This window comes from Cotesia glomerata, linkage group LG7 (assembly GCF_020080835.1).
Source record: "Cotesia glomerata isolate CgM1 linkage group LG7, MPM_Cglom_v2.3, whole genome shotgun sequence".
Taxonomy (NCBI): Eukaryota; Metazoa; Arthropoda; class Insecta; order Hymenoptera; family Braconidae; genus Cotesia; species Cotesia glomerata.
Window position 1 is genome coordinate 868,962 of NC_058164.1, and position 21,397 is coordinate 890,358.

The 21,397-nt window shown below is 32.0% G+C and overlaps 2 protein-coding genes and 1 pseudogene across 7 annotated transcripts; 1 reads left to right on the forward strand and 2 right to left on the reverse strand.

Annotated features, from left to right (window-relative positions):
* Positions 1 to 677: 677 nt before the first annotated feature.
* LOC123268752 (putative mediator of RNA polymerase II transcription subunit 26) lies at positions 678 to 4,639 on the reverse strand. The gene is made up of 3 exons (XM_044734103.1): positions 4,480 to 4,639; positions 1,192 to 4,088; positions 678 to 1,089 (listed from the first exon to the last, which is right to left on the reverse strand). The coding sequence occupies exons 1-3, from the start codon at positions 4,492 to 4,494 to the stop codon at positions 927 to 929; spliced, it is 3,075 nt and encodes a 1,024-aa protein (XP_044590038.1). The 5' UTR covers positions 4,495 to 4,639; the 3' UTR covers positions 678 to 926.
* A 3,419-nt stretch (positions 4,640 to 8,058) lies between these two features.
* On the forward strand, positions 8,059 to 11,663 carry LOC123269362 (protein RRNAD1-like). Of its 6 annotated transcripts, none has more exons than XM_044734988.1 (7): positions 8,088 to 8,176; positions 8,689 to 8,918; positions 10,031 to 10,140; positions 10,206 to 10,449; positions 10,522 to 10,973; positions 11,047 to 11,310; positions 11,370 to 11,663. In XM_044734988.1, the coding sequence occupies exons 3-7, from the start codon at positions 10,121 to 10,123 to the stop codon at positions 11,638 to 11,640; spliced, it is 1,251 nt and encodes a 416-aa protein (XP_044590923.1). In that variant the 5' UTR covers positions 8,088 to 8,176; positions 8,689 to 8,918; positions 10,031 to 10,120; the 3' UTR covers positions 11,641 to 11,663. The 6 variants fall into 6 exon arrangements, with proteins under 6 accessions (XP_044590922.1, XP_044590923.1, XP_044590924.1 ...); XM_044734989.1 differs by having other exon boundaries at positions 8,154 to 8,239; XM_044734987.1 differs by lacking the exon at positions 8,689 to 8,918 and having other exon boundaries at positions 8,059 to 8,176.
* Positions 11,664 to 15,061: 3,398 nt separating this feature from the next.
* On the reverse strand, positions 15,062 to 16,043 carry LOC123269319 (annotated as a pseudogene).
* Positions 16,044 to 21,397: the final 5,354 nt, after the last annotated feature.

A 21,397-nucleotide genomic window follows, 5' to 3' on the forward strand; every position in this document is an offset into this window, starting at 1 on the left:
AGTAAAAAATTTAAAAAATTATAAATGCAATTTTTTAAAAATATTTTTTAGTTCTAATTAAATAAATTAAGCAAAATCGAAACATCGAAAAATCAAAAAATCAAAAATGTTAACTTTATTTATATCACTAAAGTATTAAATTGGAACAAAAAAATACTTTTTTTAAAATTACACTTAGTTTTTTTACAAATAATTATTTTTTTCAATGAAAAAAATTTTTAAATGTCGGCAAACTTAATTTTCATTGAAATTTTTATTAATTTTCACATGTGGAATTTTTTTTATAAAAATTTAATTGCTATAAAATTAAATGAAAAAAAATCACAGTCGAGTATGATAGGAAAAATTAATAATTTAAATACTACTAAAGTTAGCAGACATCTGTCAATTTAAAAAATTTTAATTACAAATGAACAATAAAAAGAAAAATTTGCACTTGTAATTTTTTAAAAATAATTTAGCTATCTTAAAAGTGGAAAAAATTGACAAATGTCTGTTAATTTTGATTCAATAAATTTATATGAAAAAATAGCTTTATTTTGTAAAAAAAAAAATATCGTATAAAATCGTTAAGCGTATATACATATTTAATAATTAAAATAAGTATTAATAATAATAATTAATAGAAATGAAAAATATCTACATAAGTAAAGAGGAATAGAGACTGGGACATTAAATGGCGTGGTGTGTTAATCGCCTTTCCATTCAATTACAGATACTTGGTAATAATATTTTAAAATATCGCGGATAATAAAATGTCTAGTAGACATTGACAAGCTCTCATTGTATTCGAATGGCTAAATAAATGAATCCGGTGAGTTTAACATGTGTCTCAATTACTATTCAATGGCCATTCAACGTCAGTTGTCAGGATAAATAATTATTATGTATCTTTTACACGCTATTTCAGATTATGCAAATCCAAATCAAGATGTAAAAGACGAATCGTCAATAGACTCGGGACTTTCAGAATTGCTTTCAGCAGCATCCACGAACGCCGAAGACAAATCTCCGGACAGCTTGCTGACGGCCTGGGTGCTGACATCGTACATGAATATTTCTTTATCTCCTTTGCTTTGATTTTTCGGCCTGAAAGCAAGAAAATGAAAAATTAATTAGCCAATTAATTTAAACGAAAGATCCAAATCAAGCATGAAGCGCACTAAGAGGAACTAATTGAATAAATCTTACGTCGTTACCAATAAGACGACCGACTGCTTCTGGGGCTCGGTCTGGCTTTCTTGTTCCAGCCACTTTTTGTAGTTTTCCGCGGTGGGTTTTCTAATCAACTGCTTCAAGGTGTCGCCAGCCAAAAATTTAGCAGGCATAGGTTCGCTTATTTTCTTCCCAAATCTCTGTTCTTCGTCGCGAAAGTTGTAGTCAACTGGAGCGAGAACGACGACACTCGAAATTTTCCGGTCCTTCAATTCCGGAACGTCGGGGATCGGAAAAGACGCCCCGCTTACTTTCAGCGGCAAGTACCGATTGTACTGGGTGTTATCATCACCAGAAGCAACGACGTTTACCGGTTTGAGATGAGTAGCGTCATCTCGTATGTGCTGATCTGCAATAGCCTGGCCTTGTGCCGTATTGGGGTCGAAGTGTACTACTTTCATTTCCACACCTCCGGGCTTAAGTGTAGCCTGTTCAACTTTGGTGGTGGTTGTCACCGCCTTGTTAGATTTTATCACGACATTGTTGTTGTTATTATTATAACTATTTTTGTTATTACTGGTGTTTCCATCATCAATAATCTTGGGTTTCTTAGCGATCGACGGAATCGGCGCGCTGGCAGACACAGCAGCACCACCTCCGGCACCGTAGAAATTGGCGAGCGCCTCAGGCGGCAAATTCTCGATCGGGATATCTCCGACCTTGTCGTAATCAAGAACTTGAATATCCGCGTTTCCCAAGATTCCAGAACTTAACAACTGATCTCTAATATCGTCCGGCACTTCATCCGGCAAATTCGCAATGTTCTGCTGGATTTTCGCCTCGTTTTTCGGGCTGGGTGTCGTTGTGGTTGGAGCTGCTGTGGTGGGTTGAGTCGTGGTCGTTGTGGGAGTTGTGGGCGTAGGCTGAAGCAAAGGAGAAGCTGCTGCGAATCTCGGGATTGACGGTCCGAGCGAGTTTTCGGTTTTTGGCAGAGGAGTTGCGAAGATTTTCTGCTTAGGATCTTTGATGATCGGCTGGCCCCAGATCGATTGGTACTGAGACGACGGCTGCTGAGACTGGATGTTTTGGCCAAAGTTGAATCCATCCTTTTGACTTTGATTAGGGAACTTTGGAGCCGGGGTTTGGCTGTTTGTCTTGGGAATGTAACCGCTGGTCTGACTTAGCAGTGTTTGTTTCTGAATAGTTATTGCAGTAGGTTGTTGGCGAGTTGAAAAGCTGTTTTGAGTCGTCTGAGAGAACTGTGTTGGATGTACTTGTTGTGGATTGGGCGGAAAAGGCCCTGGATGAAGAGGATTTTCTCTGATTGCATAATGCTGTTCTAATTTTGGCACTGCTCTCAAAATTTCCGATTGTTTTTCTTGCTGCTGTTGCTGCTGTTGAATTTGCTGCTGCTGTTGTTGAATTTGCTGCTGTTGTTGTCGTAGTTGCTGTTGATGCTGCTGAACTCTGTTGTAATTAACTTGCTGTTGATTAAACTCTCTAATTTTGGTCTCCTGCTGTTTAAGCCTCTGCTGTTCAAGCTGTTGCCTCTGTCGTTCTTGGAACTGTTGTTCTTGCTGTCTTTGCTGTTCTTGCTGTCGTTGCTGCTCCTGCTGTCGTTGCTGCTCCTGCTGTCTTTGCTGCTCCTGCTGCCTCTGAAGTTCTTGCTGCCGAAAGTGGTCCCTTTGTTTCAACTCTTGATACTTTTTATCCTGTTCCTGTTTATAAATCAACTGGTGCTGATGTTGTTGCTGCTGGTACCTCTGCTGCGACTGCGATTGCTCGTTATTGGAGTAACTCTGTCCAGAAGAAAAGTGGGGCTGATTTTGCAAGTGCAAACTCTGATGTGAAACAGAAACAGCCGGTGGGAAGCCCGGTTGTTGTGGATGATTTATTCTGATACCGTGTGCTGGAGAGCCGAACGATTGAAAAGTAAATCGCTGCTGAACTTCCGGCAGGCCTTGAATAGTAATAGCCGGTCTTTGTTGCTGGCGTTGCACGTTAATTAGCGGCGGTGATTGGAATTGAGGCTGCGAGAAATTCGGTGGGAGTTGTTGCTGCGGTGTTTGATGTTGATGTTGATGTTGATGTTGTTGTTGTTGCTGTTGATGTTGGGGAAACGAAGTTATTCTTTGCTGAGGAAATGTTACAGGAGACTGCGGCAACCGATGATTGGATTGAATCGCCGGAAACTGACCGAACGGTCTCTTATTAGGCGAAATTGCCGGCGAAGGAGAAAACGAATTTAAATACAACTGAGGGTGAGCATTGGGATTGTCCCTATCACTTCTCTTGTTATGATTATTGGGCGGGAGTTTATCAGAGCCGAAAGTTATCTTGATCCCACTGCCGTCAGAATGGTAAACTTCGCTGTCAGGTCTGATAATTGCCCTTAAAGTCGTCGACGGCTCGCTCAGCAGCGGACTCTGGGTAACGTACTCAGTTTTTTCGGTCAACTGATTGTCGGACTTTATTTCTTCGTGGTCTTCGTGGGGCGTCAAAGCGGGTACTGGTTTCTCGTAGATAACTTTGGACTTGCCGTTCCCCTGGTCTTTCTTCTCGTACTTTACGTAAAACACCTGTATGGGCTCCTTAGTGGGCTTGGTCGTTGGCAACACCGGTGGAAGAGAGGTCGGCAAGGATTCATTCGACTCCTTGATGATTATCTCGATAATCGGCTCTGGGTCTGAGCCGTAAGAACCCGGGGCGTGACCCAGTGTTTCGTCGTGGTAAAAATCGTCGTCGCTCTTGGAGCTCGCAAGGGGGTTGTAAAGCGGGTCGCGCTGAGAGTACTGGACTATCGGCTCCATTTGCACCGCATAAGGTGGTGGTCTGCCTGCCCTTCTTGTAAAGTACACTTGTTGCCGTTTTCCACGGTTCTTGTCTTCGGCCCCGGCCACGATCGCGACAGCGACCATGATCGCGATCACCATCTAAAAATTCGTATAATTATTTTGATTTGTTGTAAGTCTATGACCTAATATTTTGAAAGTAAATCGCAAAAAGAAGATATCCTTGATGAGAAACTCATTACTCGGTACTCGATTACTTCTATGCGTTTAATAGAATGTACTGATGTAAAAAATAGTTTTTCGATGTAATGCAAGTGTACCGAATATGGAGAAACCGCGTTAGAGACGATTCTATTGGTCTTACGTTAAGTCGTGTCAAGAATTTATTAAATAAGTTTCTTTTATACGTTTCTAATGTGTATCATCGTATTACTATTATTGTCTCTTTGTTTTTTTTTTTTTAGTTTCTAATCAAGAATATACGGTAATAATTTTAGTTAAAAATTTTTAGTTAAAACATTAACATAATTACCACTGAGAGTCGCATGTTGTTAAACAAAAAATCACTGAATAGAGTTAAAAAAAAAAAAACTAACTCAATTTATCACGACTAAAATTGAATATTAAAAAACCATATTAGAAGCACCGGTACGCGTTTTTTGGTGGATGTCGAGCGAGACAAGCGGCGTGAAGGAACTGAGGACTGAGAAGTGATCGGTCTACTGAGTCCACTTCTCCCTGGTCTGGTATAATTCTTCCCACTACTATCGTGTGTCCGATGCTTCCTCTCTAATATTGCAGACGTCTCGCGATACCTTTCTCTGGTTAGTGAATGATGTTATCACTGTTTTTTCTTCCTTCCTCTATTCACCTCGCATTACACTGCTTTTGGTTATTATGCTCTATGTGTTGGTTGTTTATTAAAAGTTTGTACTTATGATCCAACTTATTAAAATGTACATACATTCTTTATTAGTTAAGAAAGAACGCTAGATTACATTACGCATTACACCTTACACTTTACACATTAGATTACAGATTACGGATTACGGATTATAGGCCAGTGTTGTAATTTTAAGTAAGATGATTTAGAAATTTTTTTCATTTAACTTTACACTTTTACATTTTATTCATATAATAAGTATAGGTGTTAGGAGCAGAGATGATGATTTAAATTATCTTGAGACGGGAAAAGTATTACCGTGTTTTAACCTCAGACCGATCTCGGATAGGATGTCACTTTCGATTTATTTATTATTTAGTTTTATTGTAATTGTAATTTGTTTTGTTAGAGGTTTTAGATTGACGGTGTGTGGTAAATAAAGTTTAAAGTTAATCGGTGTATGCTGATAGATTTATTTGGAGAGAAGCTTAAAATAATATTTTAATTTTAAATTCACTTTCTATTTGACAATAAGTGTGTATATTGTTTGGGAAAAACGTGTGGTCAAGTATCATTGAAATAATGATGAGGATGAGAATATATATGTATAAATATACGTCTTTAGTGTATATATATAGATATATGTACGCGCTGCAGGCGGGTGACCTCAGGAGAGAGTACATACTTTCCAGTCCAGGAAGAGTCGTTTACAAGAAATACCGATTGCCCGAGGGTGTGATTCGTATCCTACCGTGCCGAAATTCTGACTTTTATTTTTTTAAAATTATTATTAAGTACACACGCTTTTAAATATTTTCTTTTTAAATATTTAGGCTCTATGAATCAAAAATTAATTTATACGACTTTTCTTTTATTGAAAATACTTTCTCGTCCCATCTTTTAAATTAACATTTTAATTCTATTTTTATTTTTGTCATTCGCCGACAAAAATTCCAATATTTTCTTCAGATATACCTTCTTTTTTAATTTATATGCTTTCGGTCATTTTTCATTAAATATTATTATTAGTAGATTTTATAAAAATCTAACTATTGCAGCCGTCCTCATGGCGCAACTTTTGAAAAATTTAGCTATTTTCTGACTTAGTTTGTCGAGCTGAGTCAGGAAATATATATAGTTCAAAAGTTTATATATATATATTTATACGATATAACGCGGCTTGTCAGCACGATAGCGTTTTCAATTTATGACCGATTCTTCTCAAACTCAGCATGCTTTATCTATCGATCAAGACCAAGGTTAAGTTTGAAGATGAGCTTAATCGGGCGAGTAATTTGGAAATGACAGGATTTTTAAATTTTGAAAATCGTAAAAATTGATGTTTTTACTACTTCAACTTAGTATAATTACTGAACTAGACAAAATATTGAAATTCGGTAAAATGCATCGTAAAGCTCTTTTAATAAGCTTCAATTTTCACTACTTAGAAGTGGTAGTAGCCTCAATATTCCTCCTTTTAGAGTTCGTTTAATGAAACAGTTTTACTGTTGCAGCCGTTTTAGAATTATTGTCTACATCATAGCTTAATCATGATGTAAATTCAATTATTACGATATTGATCAGTCTTTTGTGTAATGTTTTCGGGTAGGTTGTCAGTAAATATGTTACAAATTAGTTCTAACCATTGTTTTCTTCAACTAAAATTTTATCCGGTTGCAAAATTCTGATTAACTTGAAAACTGTTGTTTCTCAGCAGTTACTTAAAATTTGGACATTTATAATTCAAATCTTATAATATGTGCAATTCTTTGGTAAATATTTGAGAAACTTTTTCTCCACAAGATAATTTTTTTTCCAAAATTTGTTGTAAATAGTTTTAAATTTATTATTGAATTTTGTTTTTAATTCATGAATTAAGTTATACATTATCAGTGTTATTATATTATTTTATTAAAAATCAATTTTTTTTATTTGAAAAATCTACTTCCATTTCGGCTGCCGAATGGCCTTTTTTTTATTATTAATATTTGAAAGTTAAAAAATTAGTTAATTTAATCAAATTTTTATTGCTTAACTTTTAAATTAAAATTCTCGCTTAAATCTCTTTATTTTTTCAGAATTTGAATTTAAAGTTTAAAAATTAAGTTATAGAATTTATCCGTAGTTTTTAAAAGTTTAAAGTTCTAATTTTGGATAAAATATTGAAGGTAAAAAAAATTATAAGAATCCTTTGTTGTAGAAAATTGTGATAAAATTTTCTATAAAAAAAGTCGTTCAATCAACTACCGTATCTTGAACCCTCAAACTAAAATTTCTAGACTATAATTTTCACCCTCTCACATAACTATAAACTTTTAAATTTATTGTAAATAATAATATTATTATTATTTATCATATATAAGGTAAAAAATAAATAGGACGATAAGATCTGGCAAAAAGGTGGAAAGTTAATGAAATAAATAAAGCAAACAAACGAAAATAAATGGGCAATAAAAATGCGAAAGTATTTCAAAAATAAAGATTAAAAGATAGTTTGATATAATTGCGATTTAAACAAGTCCATAATTAAGTGTGCGTTAGTTTAAAGGTAAAGTGGATAAGACTAACACTGAGATTTTCATATGGAGCTAATACAAGTGTAGCCCGTACAGTAATTTTCTTCACCTCTCACCCGTACCGTACGGCTAATTGTACGATAAACAATTCAAAAATAACAGTTATAAAAGCAGAGAGGCTTCTGAGAAAAAAAAAAAAAAAAAAAAAAACTATCAATTAAATTAAAGTAGTACGTTCGAGTGCTGTAATTTACTTTTTAGTTTTGTTCTCTAAACACAGTAATGCCATAAGATAAGTAAGCAATTCAAATATTTTATTTATGGTAATGTAATTGCTTGATAATTATTATTAGATTTGATTGAGATGAGTAACGAGGTTTGGATCGAAAGGTAAAGGTGAAATTTATTTTTTTTTGTATGTCCGAGGTCCGAGCTAAGCCCGATCCCGACACACAGATTTATTCATATGAATAAAATATGAAGATGAAGGCGATATAATTTTATTACATTATTATATATTAAGAGGAAATGAATGAATTATCATTCACAGTGAAATGTGTGTTTAAAAAATTGAGGTATTTTTCCGGTGGAATTTGAGCGTCAGCGTTTTATAGGATGACTTTTATTTGTATTTGTGCGCTATTCGCTTTTACTTGTAAAGATTATGAAGGCTGTGAAGGCCGCTGGCTGGATGGCTTCTTCTTATAGTACCAGTACTACTTAGCGTAGGTACATATACAGCCGTAATATAACATTAAACCGACATTGAGTGTGTGAGCATTTGGCGAACGTTCAAACACGGTAGGGATTGAAGACGCGCGGCCTACTTGGTTTGTATAAACTTTCACTTATGCTGGCGTAAGAGATCCAAATATTCATTTCCCATCTCAAATGTGAGGATGATAATGAAACTATTTTTTTAATTAGACATATAAAAGCGGTATGTTGTGTGCTGGCTAGTGGATGAGATAATTTTGAAATTATAACTTTGTGTTAAGTAATTATGTCAAATTTATTTTTCTGGTGTTTATTTTTAAGTCTGAAGACTAATAAGAGCAATTTAAATTAATGTTTTAACAAAAATTATATCGTTAAAAATTCATTTATCTTTCAAATTTTACTTTTACTCTCTACTGACACTGAGAAAACAATTTTTTTTGAATTTTTTATCAAAGAATTCGTCAATTTATCTCTTGGAATTTTTTTATTGTGGGAAAAAATTTTTTTAATGAAAAATCTCGATAAAATTTAAACTTTTGATGAGATTAACAAAAATTTTTGTATTAAATTTGTGTTTTTATTTTTAAAAATGAAAGTAAATAGATTAATTATAAACTTTCAGGTTATTTTGTAAGCTTAACTCACTGGAATGTGATGTGTTAATGAAAAAAGTAAAAATTAAATAAACTCAAGATTTAATTATTGGATCATGTATGAATTTGTAGGAGGTATGCTGCATTTATACACTAAACGAGGATAACGTAACTGGTGAAGAGTGAAAGTGTTGCAAAGTAGAACGCAGAAACTGTACTACGTTTCATCATTAATCAATAAAATAGACGAGTTTCATAGGTTCTGTAAATATTTTATTAACTCATTAAACAATTAAGAATAAAGATTAAAATCTTTAATATCCTTCAATTCCGCGGAGTTTATTCCACTCGATCAACCAAACATTTAGATTTTTAATCAAGATTGATCAATTATTCCTATTGAACTTCGAAAGATCTTTATTACCAATAATTGCCATTTATGCGCTATTCTTTAGAGTAAATATTTTTTAAACCGTCGATAATGTAAGAGAAAACAGGTTTAAGCTAAATAAAAAATATGCTCATCCGTATGAAAGACATTCACAACGATTTACTTTATATACTTTCACTGGTGATAAGTCATTAAAAAAACAAGTCACAGATTGTACTACATTTAATGTCTGAATAATATAACATCGGCTAATAATTCAAATTAAATATTAATTTTACGTATCACCCGCGAATTATAATTACCATCTAATTGGATCGAGGAAGAAAAATTCACTGAATATATTTATTTATTATTATTATACTTCTAAGAATTTATTTTGCGTGTTTTACTAATTTGAATAATTTTTTACAGTAAGAAAACCGGAAAAGAAATTTGAATGTTTGCGGGATTCAGTAATGGCAGTTAAGTATGAAGACTATACACGTGTATAGCCGCCATGTCTAGTATTTTGCCAAAGTAATGATCATGTGCACGTGCGACGTTTGTCTGGGTGTAAGAAGGGTAGTGGATAATATTTTTGAAATTCTTAAAATTCACGGCTGGATTCTCGATGCTTACATCATTGTAAGTTTTAGAATTATTTATTATCTAAAATAATTAAATTTAATCTTTGGAGTTTCATCCAAGTGTGACAAACAGGTTCTGTTTGTTTATGCAAGCTGGCGACAGCAGCGCGAGGGCGGTTTAATTACGAACCATAAATAGCGCCGCGGCAATTTTTAAAATTATCATCAATGTTAGTCTAGGAAATGAAAGTTACACACATATAATACCTCCACATAATTTTTATATTTAATAGACAAGTACTTAATCCAACGGTTGTCTTTATGTAATCAGATATTAACTGGTTAGAATATATAGAATATCTAATCTAAAGTTGTGTTCATTTGTAATTACAATGTTTGATGTCTAATATTCAGGACTTTTATCAAGATGATTTGTGGTCGAAGTTGCCGAGCTCGTGGAGAAATTTTTTCAAAACCATTTCCATACAAGAGTTGGGCTCGTGGATGCTCGACGAGCCTCAAAGGTGCGATGTCGCTTATTATTATTGTATAGTTTGTAGGAATAAAAGTTAATTGGAAATTTTTGCAGTAAAAAAGTATGGCCGCTATCATTGATTGCATTAAAACAATCGATAAAATTACTGACAATTGATCGCAATCCTACAAACGATCCTGAAACTAAATTTGTCTGTTCTTGCGCCCAATGGAATTATCGCAAGCTAAAAAATTCAGATTTTAAAATTCCAAAGAATGATTTAGCTTGCAGACACAAAAATTTATTTACCAAGCATATAAAAATTAAAAAAAGATATGAAATTGATAAATTTTCCGAGGTAATTATTGTAAATTAATAATTACCTTATTTTTGGTAAAATTATACGCTAAATATTTATTTCTTCAATTAGATTTGTGCTAAATGTTGTTATTTAGCGAATTGCAAGTGCATTGTCGACACTGGAGCAGGAATGGGGCATTTAGCGCGACAATTGTCCTACAAGTACAATTTATCTGTAATATGTGTCGAGCAAACAAAGGAGCTGTCCGATTTGGCGAACAAGTATGACGCTGAATATTTGGTAACGATAAAAAAACATCTGCCGGATTTTAATTCACGCTCTTCGTATCATTTATGCGCAAAACTTTGTCAAGAGGACTCGAGCAATGAAAGTTTGATTGAAAATATTAATGAGATATTTGAAAGTACTTTTGGAAGGAAGTCTATTGAAGAAGGCTTTGGGTTCATTGGGCTACATCCTTGTGGCGATCTAGCAGTTACGTTGTTGAAGCTCTATGTAAAGCAGCCAAATGTTAAATTTATCACTATTGTTGGGTGTTGTTACATGAAATTGACTACTAGGTAAGTCAAGAATTTTTTAGAGGGCTAGATTCAGTTGTAGAATGATTCGTAATGTTTTTTTTTTGTATGTTAGCGGAGAAAGAAATTCATTGGGTTATCCATTGAGTAATTATTTGAGAAGTAAAAGCAATAATTACCTAAGTTATGCGGCATTAGAAGTAGCCTGTCATGCAGTAGAAAATTATTGTGATAAAATGAAAACCGGTGATTATAATAATTTGAAAGTACACGCTTATCGAGGTATGTTGGAGATGTTATTGATTAGAAAAGCCGGTTTAATAATGCGCCATGGCCGTGTTAATAGTGTTAAAGTCAATGAACATATGACATTTCAAAGGTGAGTTTAATAGTATTTTTTTTTTTTTTTCAAAATAATAAAATATATTACGTTTTTAGGTATTGTGAATTAGCGACTGCTAAATTTGATGATGATAAAAAAATACTCGAAAGTGATTATAACTGCGAGGAAGTTAGAAAGCACTTGGATAGATGGCAGGAGGTTGTTGCTTTCGAGGCTCTACGGATGATGTTGGCGCCATTAATTGAAATTGCTGTTCTCTTGGACAGGTTCCTGTTCCTTTCTGAACATCATTTAAAACCGTTACTCAGGGCCGAGTTTGACCCAAGAAGATCTCCTCGTAATTTTGTATTAGTATCAATTAAATGAAATAAAGTTACAATTTTTATTGATATAAATGGTTATAATTTTCTTTATCGCCGAATTTTACTTAATTTTTAATACACAAAACTATATAGTTAATTTCCGTTTATCCGGATGGATCATATTTTATTTTGTTTTTGTAATATTGTCGAATTTTGTGTTAATCATTTTTTTTTAGAATAGTAAAATCGACAAAGTGGATAGATTTTATTTGAATGTATGGCATACGGATATGCGGAAGTTTACTGTAGTAGTGATATAATTTATTCATAAATTATTCTTTAAATTGTCGTGATAAAAAATGATTAACAAATTAATCTGATTAATCAAGACAAAATTAACAGCGTAAAATATTACAGTTGATTTGAGTTGAATCAATAAATTGTCTTGCTGATAATTTTCGATATTGTTATCGAAAGGATAATAAAAGATAAAACAGCAATTACATTTACATAATTTTATTATATATTATATATATATACTCCCCTGTTTCTTTACTATTATAAAGATTATGTTTAAAAAAAAATATGAAAAACTTTTCACCAAGTTGATAATATGTTTAAATTAATTTTGCATATTTTTATTTTTTTTCATTTATCATATTTTATATTAGAAGAGTATAGGGGAGTATATATATATATATATATATATATATATATATATATATATATATATATATATATATATTAGGGTGGCGCAAAAACCGACTATTTTTTGTTTTTAAGTCTCGAGTGAAAAAATGTTAGTTTTTGATGTTTTAAGAGCTCTCTCCAAAGGACAGCTTAAAAAAAAATTTTTAAGATGTCGCTCCAAATTTTTTTAAATTTCAAAAATCGTCAAAAATCGAACTTTTTTTTTTTATTTTTTTTTCTCGTTACGGTATAATTTTATAGACTAAAAAATAATAAGTTTCTGAAAATTTCAGTTCAAAATTTGAATTTTGAAAGGTCGCTCATAATTTTTTTCAATTTATTAGTGCATTAGTTTAGATTTTTTCGAGCGACCTTTTACGATTCAAATTAAAATTCCATGCATTTTTTTTTTTTTTTTTTATTTAGTACAATAATCGATAAAAATATATCACGAGATGAACTAAAAATCAAGTACAACATAGAAAATATAATTTTTTTTTAATTTAATAATTTTATTTAATCAACTGCCAGGCGTGGATTCGAATCCCAAGCTGGTCTTAGAAACCAGCTTGGTTGAGATTTGACCTTGCCGCGTAGGTTAAGATTTTTTCAAACCAAAAAGACCCCAACGTACCACTCCCAACACTTAAAGTCGGCGATATGACTAATTAAAGAAAAAAAAAATAAATTATGAACGATCTTTCAAAATTTAAATTTTGAACTGAGTCTTTCAGAAACTTATTTTTTTTTGTCTATAAAATTATACCGTAACACCCTAATATATATATATATAGTTGAATAAATAAATTGTCTTGCTGATAATTTTCGATATTGTTATCGAAAGGATAATAATAGATAAAACAGCAATTACATTTAATTTTATTATATATTATATATATATATATATACTCCCCTGTTTCTTTACTATTATAAAGATTATGTTTAAAAAAAAATATGAAAAAATTTTCACCAAGTTGATAATATGTTTAAATTAATTTTGCATATTTTTATCATATTTTATATTAGTAGAGTATAGGGGGAGTATATATATATATATATATATATATATATATATATATATATATATATATATATATATATATATATATATATATATATATATATATATATATATATATATATATATATATATATATATACTCTTTGCACAACTAACACAAGACAGAAAAAATGAAAAGAAATTTAAATTAAACTTATCCATATATTTATTATATAAATTTTAAGTCGAATAAAAAATTTTTTTTTAATCCTTATGAACTAACTGTTAATTCAAAAGAGAAGAACTCTAACATACAATAGTTTATTAATTTAATAGAAGTATAATTTTGTTATATAATGATTTGAAATATGATTTTTAGTTTCACATAAACTGATAATAAAAGTCTATAGCTTTTCAAACTTTGAATTAAAATTGTGAACAGATAATCAAGGAATACAGAATACTAAAATATCTAATACATCGTATTTAATTTGACGGAAAATAATTAAATGTAATGTAAGAACAATAGGGGCGTTGTATTTAGAAACAACGCCTACTAGGCGTGGGAATATCCAATCCCAGTTATAGCAATAACATGTTATTTTCCTTGTTTAAAATGATTAACGTAAGTCTTTGAAATATGTATTAAAACCATCCAGACAATGAAAAAATATTACATGTACCTAACACGTGCTCCGCATTAATTATTCTAGAAATAATTTGCAAATATAAAACTATTTATAGTCAAGTATTTATAGTTTATTGATGCCCAAAAAAAATTTGGCTGTTCCAAAGCTATAATAGCAGTTACGAATTCCACATAATACATGTGATTTGTTTAAATCAACACATTAAATCCAAAGATCAAATGTGATTGGCGCATACCGAATGATACCGTTCGATATAGGTATTAACATTAGATAACCTCTTATGTCCAGACGGAATCTTGACAAACGGATAGTTAATAATAGTTCATGGCTGCAAGACAGCCATATATTAATTTATATCACCTCATCGATAGCTGTTGTATAAATTAGCATAAAAAATCCAAAGATGGATTCTGATTGGCGCGCGCCAAATAATTACTTTGGTAGGTATGAACAGTAGGGATAAAGTTTGACTGTTAACTTACAGCCCTATGATTAAATAGGTAGGAGATTAATAGCGATTTATTTAGGCAACTCACTTGGTACCTAATGTGCTGTGATAGGGTGACGTAGGTTAAGAGCACATCGCGTGCCTAATGCCAAAAGGGCGTATTACAGCAGTTAGATAGGGTTTTATGCCAAAAGGGCGTATAAAAAAATTTTTTTTGCCATTCTTTCTAGGATCGCTCGAAACGTAAAGATCTGCAGAAAAAAAATTTTTGACTTATTAACGCCAAAAGGGCGTATAACTTGAGACATACGCCCTTTTGGCTTTGGAAATTTTATTTTCATTTTTAGGTTTAGAACATGTTTACAAAACGATTGGCACCAAAAAAAAAATTATACGCCCGTTCGTTTTGGTTTTGCAAAGCCAAAAGGACGTATAACTTTTTATACGCCCTTTTGGCATTAGGCACGCGACATGTAAATTGTCACCCCGGAATACTAAATCCGCTAATTTATAACAGGTTACTGCGGTCGCTACTTTATTCCTAATTTAATTGCAAGTACCAAATTTAATTCTAATATTCAGAGCTGCAATTCAATACTTAATAAGTGGGGACATTAATTGAAAAAAAAAAAAAAAACAGAGTATTAACACAAAATATACTTTACTTTAATTAATTAAGTACAAAATTACTTTAAAGCTAGCTACTTAGAAAAATATTTTGAATGTCGTACAAAAAACTTAAAACTAGATAAATCACAATTATATAATATAAAATCGAGACTAATACTTATCAGCGACTAATTTAACATATTTCAAGACAATTAAGTAGCAGAAAACATAGTATTGCGGTAAAGATAAACAATTATGCCTTTGCTTACGCAGATTACGCACTACCGAAGAAAGGCTAATTATTGCTCTCTCGTCGTATAGAGACAAACTGATATCAATAGCACAAAAAGCTCCAGTACGATTTAAACCGGCGCTGCAGTGAACCACCATAGGAGGAACCTTTCCACCCTTGCTATCCAAATCTGCCATTAATTGAGCCTTTCTGACCGAGAGAACGAAGTCCAGAAACTTTGAAGGATCTTGAGGAAGGCTGTTATGGGGCCAGTCGGTGTAGGCGAAATGCTTGATGTCTAATGAAGCTCCAGTGTTGTCTGTTACTCGTAGTCTGGTCACCACGTAGTACCGGAAAGACTTGACTTTCAGAGTTTTGATTGTGAACTTGCCATGGACCACTTTTCCCCGCTTTTAGGGCTCCAGTACGGGTAACAAGCTTCGCGTCTTTTTTCCACTATTCGGGTCAGCATCACGATTACCCGGACTTGATGGGAGAATATCATCTGCCAAAAATCGTTAGCTGTCTCTTGAAGCGGTGCCTCGGTACACAGGAACCTTCCCTTAACGTTGTGACCGTCGACGTAGCTGGAATTAATGAAGTCACTTCCTCCGTCTTCCGTTGGCAGGATCACCCGATTGCGGTCGAAGATGGATGTGTTCCAGTATCTACATTTTGACAAGTTTTTAAACTTCAATACTTCGTAGCAGGAGTAGGGGACACTTTCTTCCATTATTTGATGGTGTTCTTGTTCCAGTACGTGACCCAGGTTAGATTCTTTAATACGTTGTTCGCAGCTTTTAGCAAAGGAATTTTTTTTAGTGAATTTCGCGCCCATTTTTAAAAAGTTAGGCTTTCAGGATAAAAGTCCTAGTCCTGACTGTAGTTAGGTACTGAATGTGAAATCTTTTATTTAGCTGGACATATTTATAGGTTTATCCTACAGCATAATGAAATGTTAATGATTATCTTTTACGTCATATAACTGAATCGGTATGTAGCAGGATATTTCAGAGTAGGACCTAATCGGATAGTTTCGGTATAATTTTAGGTATTAATTTTTAGCATTGCGCTCCATAATGATGTTAATCAATTAACTCTACATTTAGATTATTATATTACTAATGAGGAAAAAATTATCCTGAATTTTTTTGCATTCTGTTTTTAACAATGCCTATGAGGAATTTTAGGCTAATTAAAAACTAATTAAAGGCTAATTAAGTCTTTACGAGTCTAGGCGTAGGTGTATAGAGGTATATAAGACGGTTTCTTATCAGTAAGAAATTTATTTAACTTAAGCCAACAGCTTAGGATTGAACAAGGGTGAAAAAGCCTATTTAGGCAGCCTTGAGACATTGGATGGCAAAACATTGCCGTGACTATATACGAATTGTTTATTAGAATCGGTGATTTATTTATTTGCACTCGAAGGTTAGTCTTGGTGTTTGAATATTAAGAAAGCTTCAATCTTTCTAGATTGTTTTGTCCGTAAAGTTGTGCTATAATGTCAGTGAAGTGAAGTCTTAGTCGATATTTAAGAAAACCAACCTGGACGCGAGAAGCTTTATCGAATTTGTGAGTACCCGGAATTCCTTCACCCAATAAGTGCGAGATGTTTTAAATTACTACACTCATAAAAACGATTTTGTTGAAATAACAAAAGACGGGATAACTGAAAAATATGTTCTGGTAACAAATAAGTGTAGTTATAGTAACAAATCCATTAGTAGCATTAACAAAATGTTTCAAGTTGTACTAACAAACCAGTCTGTTAAATCACCAAATCAATTTGTTATCCTAACGAAATCATTTTATTGCAATAACAAAACTAATTTGTTGCTAAAATATTTTCCAAATCAGATATCGCTGATTATAGCATACTTTTAAATTATGGATTCTTATAAAATTTACTGTAACAAATTTATTTGTCATTTTAATAGAATAATTTTGTTGTTTCAACAAAAAATTAGTTATATCAACTAAATTATTTTGTCGAATCTACTTAAAGACTTTACTATAATAACCAAATTGTTTTGTTGTTATAACATATCAATAACTTGCTATAACCTAAATTTTGTTATTTTAACATATAGTTTGTTATCCCTATGTTAACAAATGCATTTATTACCAGAACATATCTTAGATTATTTTAACAAAATTTTTTCTGCGTGTATATTTAAGGGAGATAAATAGATTATGTGTTTGTGAAAATATGTATTATTTTCCAAGTGTTTGCATCATACGAAATATATTATTGTTTGCGGTTCATGCACGCATAAAAATGATTTTGTTGAAATAACAAAAGATGGGATAACTGAAAAATATGTTCTGGTTACAAATGAGTTTAGTTATAGTAACAAATCCATTAATCGCATTAATAAAATGTTTCAAGTTGTACTAACAAACCAGTCTGTTAAATCACCAAATCAATTTGTTGTCCTAACGAAATCATTTTATTGCAATAACAAAACTAATTTGTTGCTAAAATATTTTCCAAATCAGATATCACTGATTATAGCATATTTTTAAATTATGGATTCTTATAAAATTTAATGTAAATTTATTTGTTATTTTAATAGAATAATTTTGCTGTTTCAACAAAAAAATTTATTATACCAACTGAATTATTTGGTCGATTCTATAGTGAATTATTTGGTCGATTCTATAGTAACCAAATTGTTTTGTTGTTATAACATATTAATAACTTGCTATAACCTAAATTTTGTTATTTTAACATATAATTTGTTATCCCTATGTTAACAAATGCATTTGTTACTAGAACATATCTTAGGTTATTTTAACAAAATTTTTTTCTGCGTGTGGTTTCAGATAACAATGGGAATATTGTTTTCAAATAGAGAACATGATTCAACTTATAATATCCATATATAGACTTTTCCCTAAAATGTTATTGTTGATGTAATTAAATAATCTATACCTAATATGAATTATTTGTTTGAGGTTTCCTTATGACTTATAGGGTTTTTCAAATAAACGATTCATATTATAAACAGGAAAGATTTGATTGTTTGTTTGCATCGAATAGGCTCTGAAACTACTGACCCGATTTGAAAAATTGTTTCACTGTTGGGAAGCTACACTATTGTTTTGTTGTTATAACATATTAATAACTTGCTATAACCTAAATTTTGTTATTTTAACATATAATTTGTTATCCCTATGTTAACAAATGCATTTGTTACTAGAACATATCTTAGGTTATTTTAACAAAATTTTTTCTGCGTGTGGTTTCAGATAACAATGGGAATATTGTTTTCAAATAGAGAACATGATTCAACTTATAATATCCATATATAGACTTTTCCCTAAAATGTTATTGTTGATGTAATTAAATAATCTATACCTAATATGAATTATTTGTTTGAGGTTTCCTTATGACTTATGAGGTTTTTCAAATAAACGATTCATATTATAAACAGGAAAGATTTGATTGTTTGTTTGTTTGTTTGTTTGCATCGAATAGGCTCTGAAACTACTGAACCGATTTGAAAAATTGTTTCACTGTTGGGAAGCTACACTATACCTGGATGACATAGGCTATATTATATTATGATTGATTTTGAAATTTTATTAAATACCCGTGCGAAGCCGGGGCGAACTGCTAGTACAAAATAAAATAACTGAAATAAATACGGTAGAATAAAAGTGCTTACAGATAACGTCTGTTCTTTCAGACAAGGACATATTATGCATGTATGGATGCAAATGTCGTTAGATAATGAGTTTTGTCAATCGAAAATGATTCTTATTCAGTAGCAGGAAAGATAGAGATCATCCCGCACGGAAAAGTATATATTATGAAATATATTCCAGAATATATCCGAGAATATATTCTGAATATATTACGAATATAACCAGTTTTGCGCAAGGAATATATTTCGGAATATATGGGCATGCACTCATTTGTACTCCGTTTTACTCAAAATTTTTCTCTGGTCTATAGTCTGGTCCATCGTATATATACTGAATCTATTCAGGTATATAGGGGAGAAGGGGGTCAATTGAACCACGGGGCAATTGAACCACTCGACTTAAAAAATCGAAAAATTGAAAAACGCTTCATGCTCTTAGAATTAGATTCTAATAAGTTAAACTTCGGATATGATCAAAATTTGAAATCATTGCGATTAATAAATTTTGAAAAATTAAGATTTTCTTATTTTTAGGCATGTAAACTTTGTTTTCGACTGGTGACAAATTGTTTAATTATATTTCAATTTTTGAATTAATTGATAAAGTTTGAATTGTAGTAGTTGTATATACTAATACTTTATAATACTAAACTTTGTTCATAGAGATATAATAGTTTATTTATTTATTATTTACTATTAATTATTTAAAAATGATATGGGGTCAATTGAACCAGCAGTCCTGGGGACGATTGAACCATACGGAGAAGCATCGGACATGCGTGCGCATCTTGACTACGTGAAAAATACTCAGGGAAATAACCTAATAATTTGATGAAGTGACGCGAAAAATTTATCTTTCATGAGAATAGATACTTTTTATGAAAATCGAATTTATTATTCTGTCACACCATGACCGCAATGACTTTGTTTTGATTATATCAACGTGTTCAATGTCAGGATAGGCATTAGTGATTCAACTGTTTTATTTAATGACGTCTGAAAACAACTATTTTTGCTGAAATGAAGTTTTGAATTGCATTAGCAAATCCTGAATTTAAAAAAGGGTTCTTAGTTGTAAATACAATAACAAATTGTTGAGTATATATGGCGTGCGTGATAAAACCATATTTTCATAAAAACACATCATACAAATAACCTATTTCAGTTAATTAGTGCAATTTGATATAGTTTCAGGTATTTGCATTATCGCTCGCTGTGATCATACTTTATGGCCGTTATACACTAATTAATTAATACATACCATCCCTATTGGCATCGATTACGTGATTAAAGCAGTAACCTAATCGCCTCGTGGACTCATCTGTATATTTGGGCCTAATTTAATTCTGAGAAAACCCACTGATAAACGCCGACCCTTCAACACTGCACGGAAAAAAAAATTTCGTTCTGGTAACGTAACTGTAGAGTTACCACAACTATACACAGTTTACTGTTCGTTGTCTTAGAACGATCCTGTAGAGTTGTGAAAGGTAAATAACGTTTAGCTCTCAGAGCTCAACGATGTAGAGTTGCAGGAGCCAAACGGTATTGTTACTATAAGAATACGTTAACCTACTGGAACTTTTTACAACTAACTAACTACTATAGAGTTCCTATAGAAAAATTTTTTTCTCCGTGTGGCTTTTTTAGTTATTTAATATAACGTTTTCCGGTGTAGCGACGGATGACCTCACTGCTGATAACCGACCATTTTTCATTATCTCTTCGGAATTTCAAAACATGAATTATTTGACCTAAATTCCTGTTAATAACAAATTAATTACTGTAGTCTTATTTTCCTCAACATCAATCTCTAAACTTTAATTTTCACTAATTCATGTTTAAAGAGCAGCAATTAGTGATAAACTTCGAACGCGAACTTGGTATGACTTCTTTTAGATTAGAATGAGGTTTAGTATAATGTTGGAAATATATTAATTATCTATTGTTGCTTCGAATTAGGTTATTTGAATTGAATTAGGCTATTTGAATTACGTTGCCATGACTATAGAAAAAAGAAAAACCTTTCATTCTTTTACTGAAAACTATTATTTGCTAGTTAGCAAAAATGAACCTTATTGTAGAGTCTATATGATTTCACATTGCCTGCTAGTTCGGTATGATTAGAACAGTTTATGCATACCTTTTTTGTCTACATCTTGAATTATTCACCTTAACGGCCTATAAGAGACAAGATATCTTTAAGATGACTATTTCAGCTGAAAGTTCCGCCATAGTCGTCCGCATCAGGATGTATTCCTTGGAAGAGCGTTTAGAGTTAGCGGCCGAAGTCCTGAAGCTCAAAGAGAGAGTTCACAATCTTAAAAACAGGAAACCAAAATCGGACGAGACTTCTGAAGAAATCAACCAAAAGATCAAGATAGCCAAACAAAAATATCAAGATAAGAAGTATGAGCTGCTAATTATATGCTCGAGGGAACGCTTTGTGGAAGATTTAGTGGAAGAGGCTCTCTTATAGGTGAGTCGATCCAGACAGTAAATATCAATATTGTCCTGTCTTGATCAATCACTTCTAAAT

Coding starts and splice junctions, on each gene's coding strand:
- LOC123269362 (XM_044734986.1), top strand. CDS start 9,570: ATGATCATGTGCACGTGCGACGTTTGTCTGGGTGTAAGAAGGGTAGTG. Junction 9,675..10,030: donor TTCTCGATGCTTACATCATT/GTAAGTTTTAGA, acceptor TCTAATATTCAG/GACTTTTATCAAGATGATTT. Junction 10,974..11,046: donor TACATGAAATTGACTACTAG/GTAAGTCAAGAA, acceptor TTTGTATGTTAG/CGGAGAAAGAAATTCATTGG.
- LOC123268752 (XM_044734103.1), bottom strand. Junction 1,090..1,191: donor GTCGTCTTATTGGTAACGAC/GTAAGATTTATT, acceptor TCTTGCTTTCAG/GCCGAAAAATCAAAGCAAAG.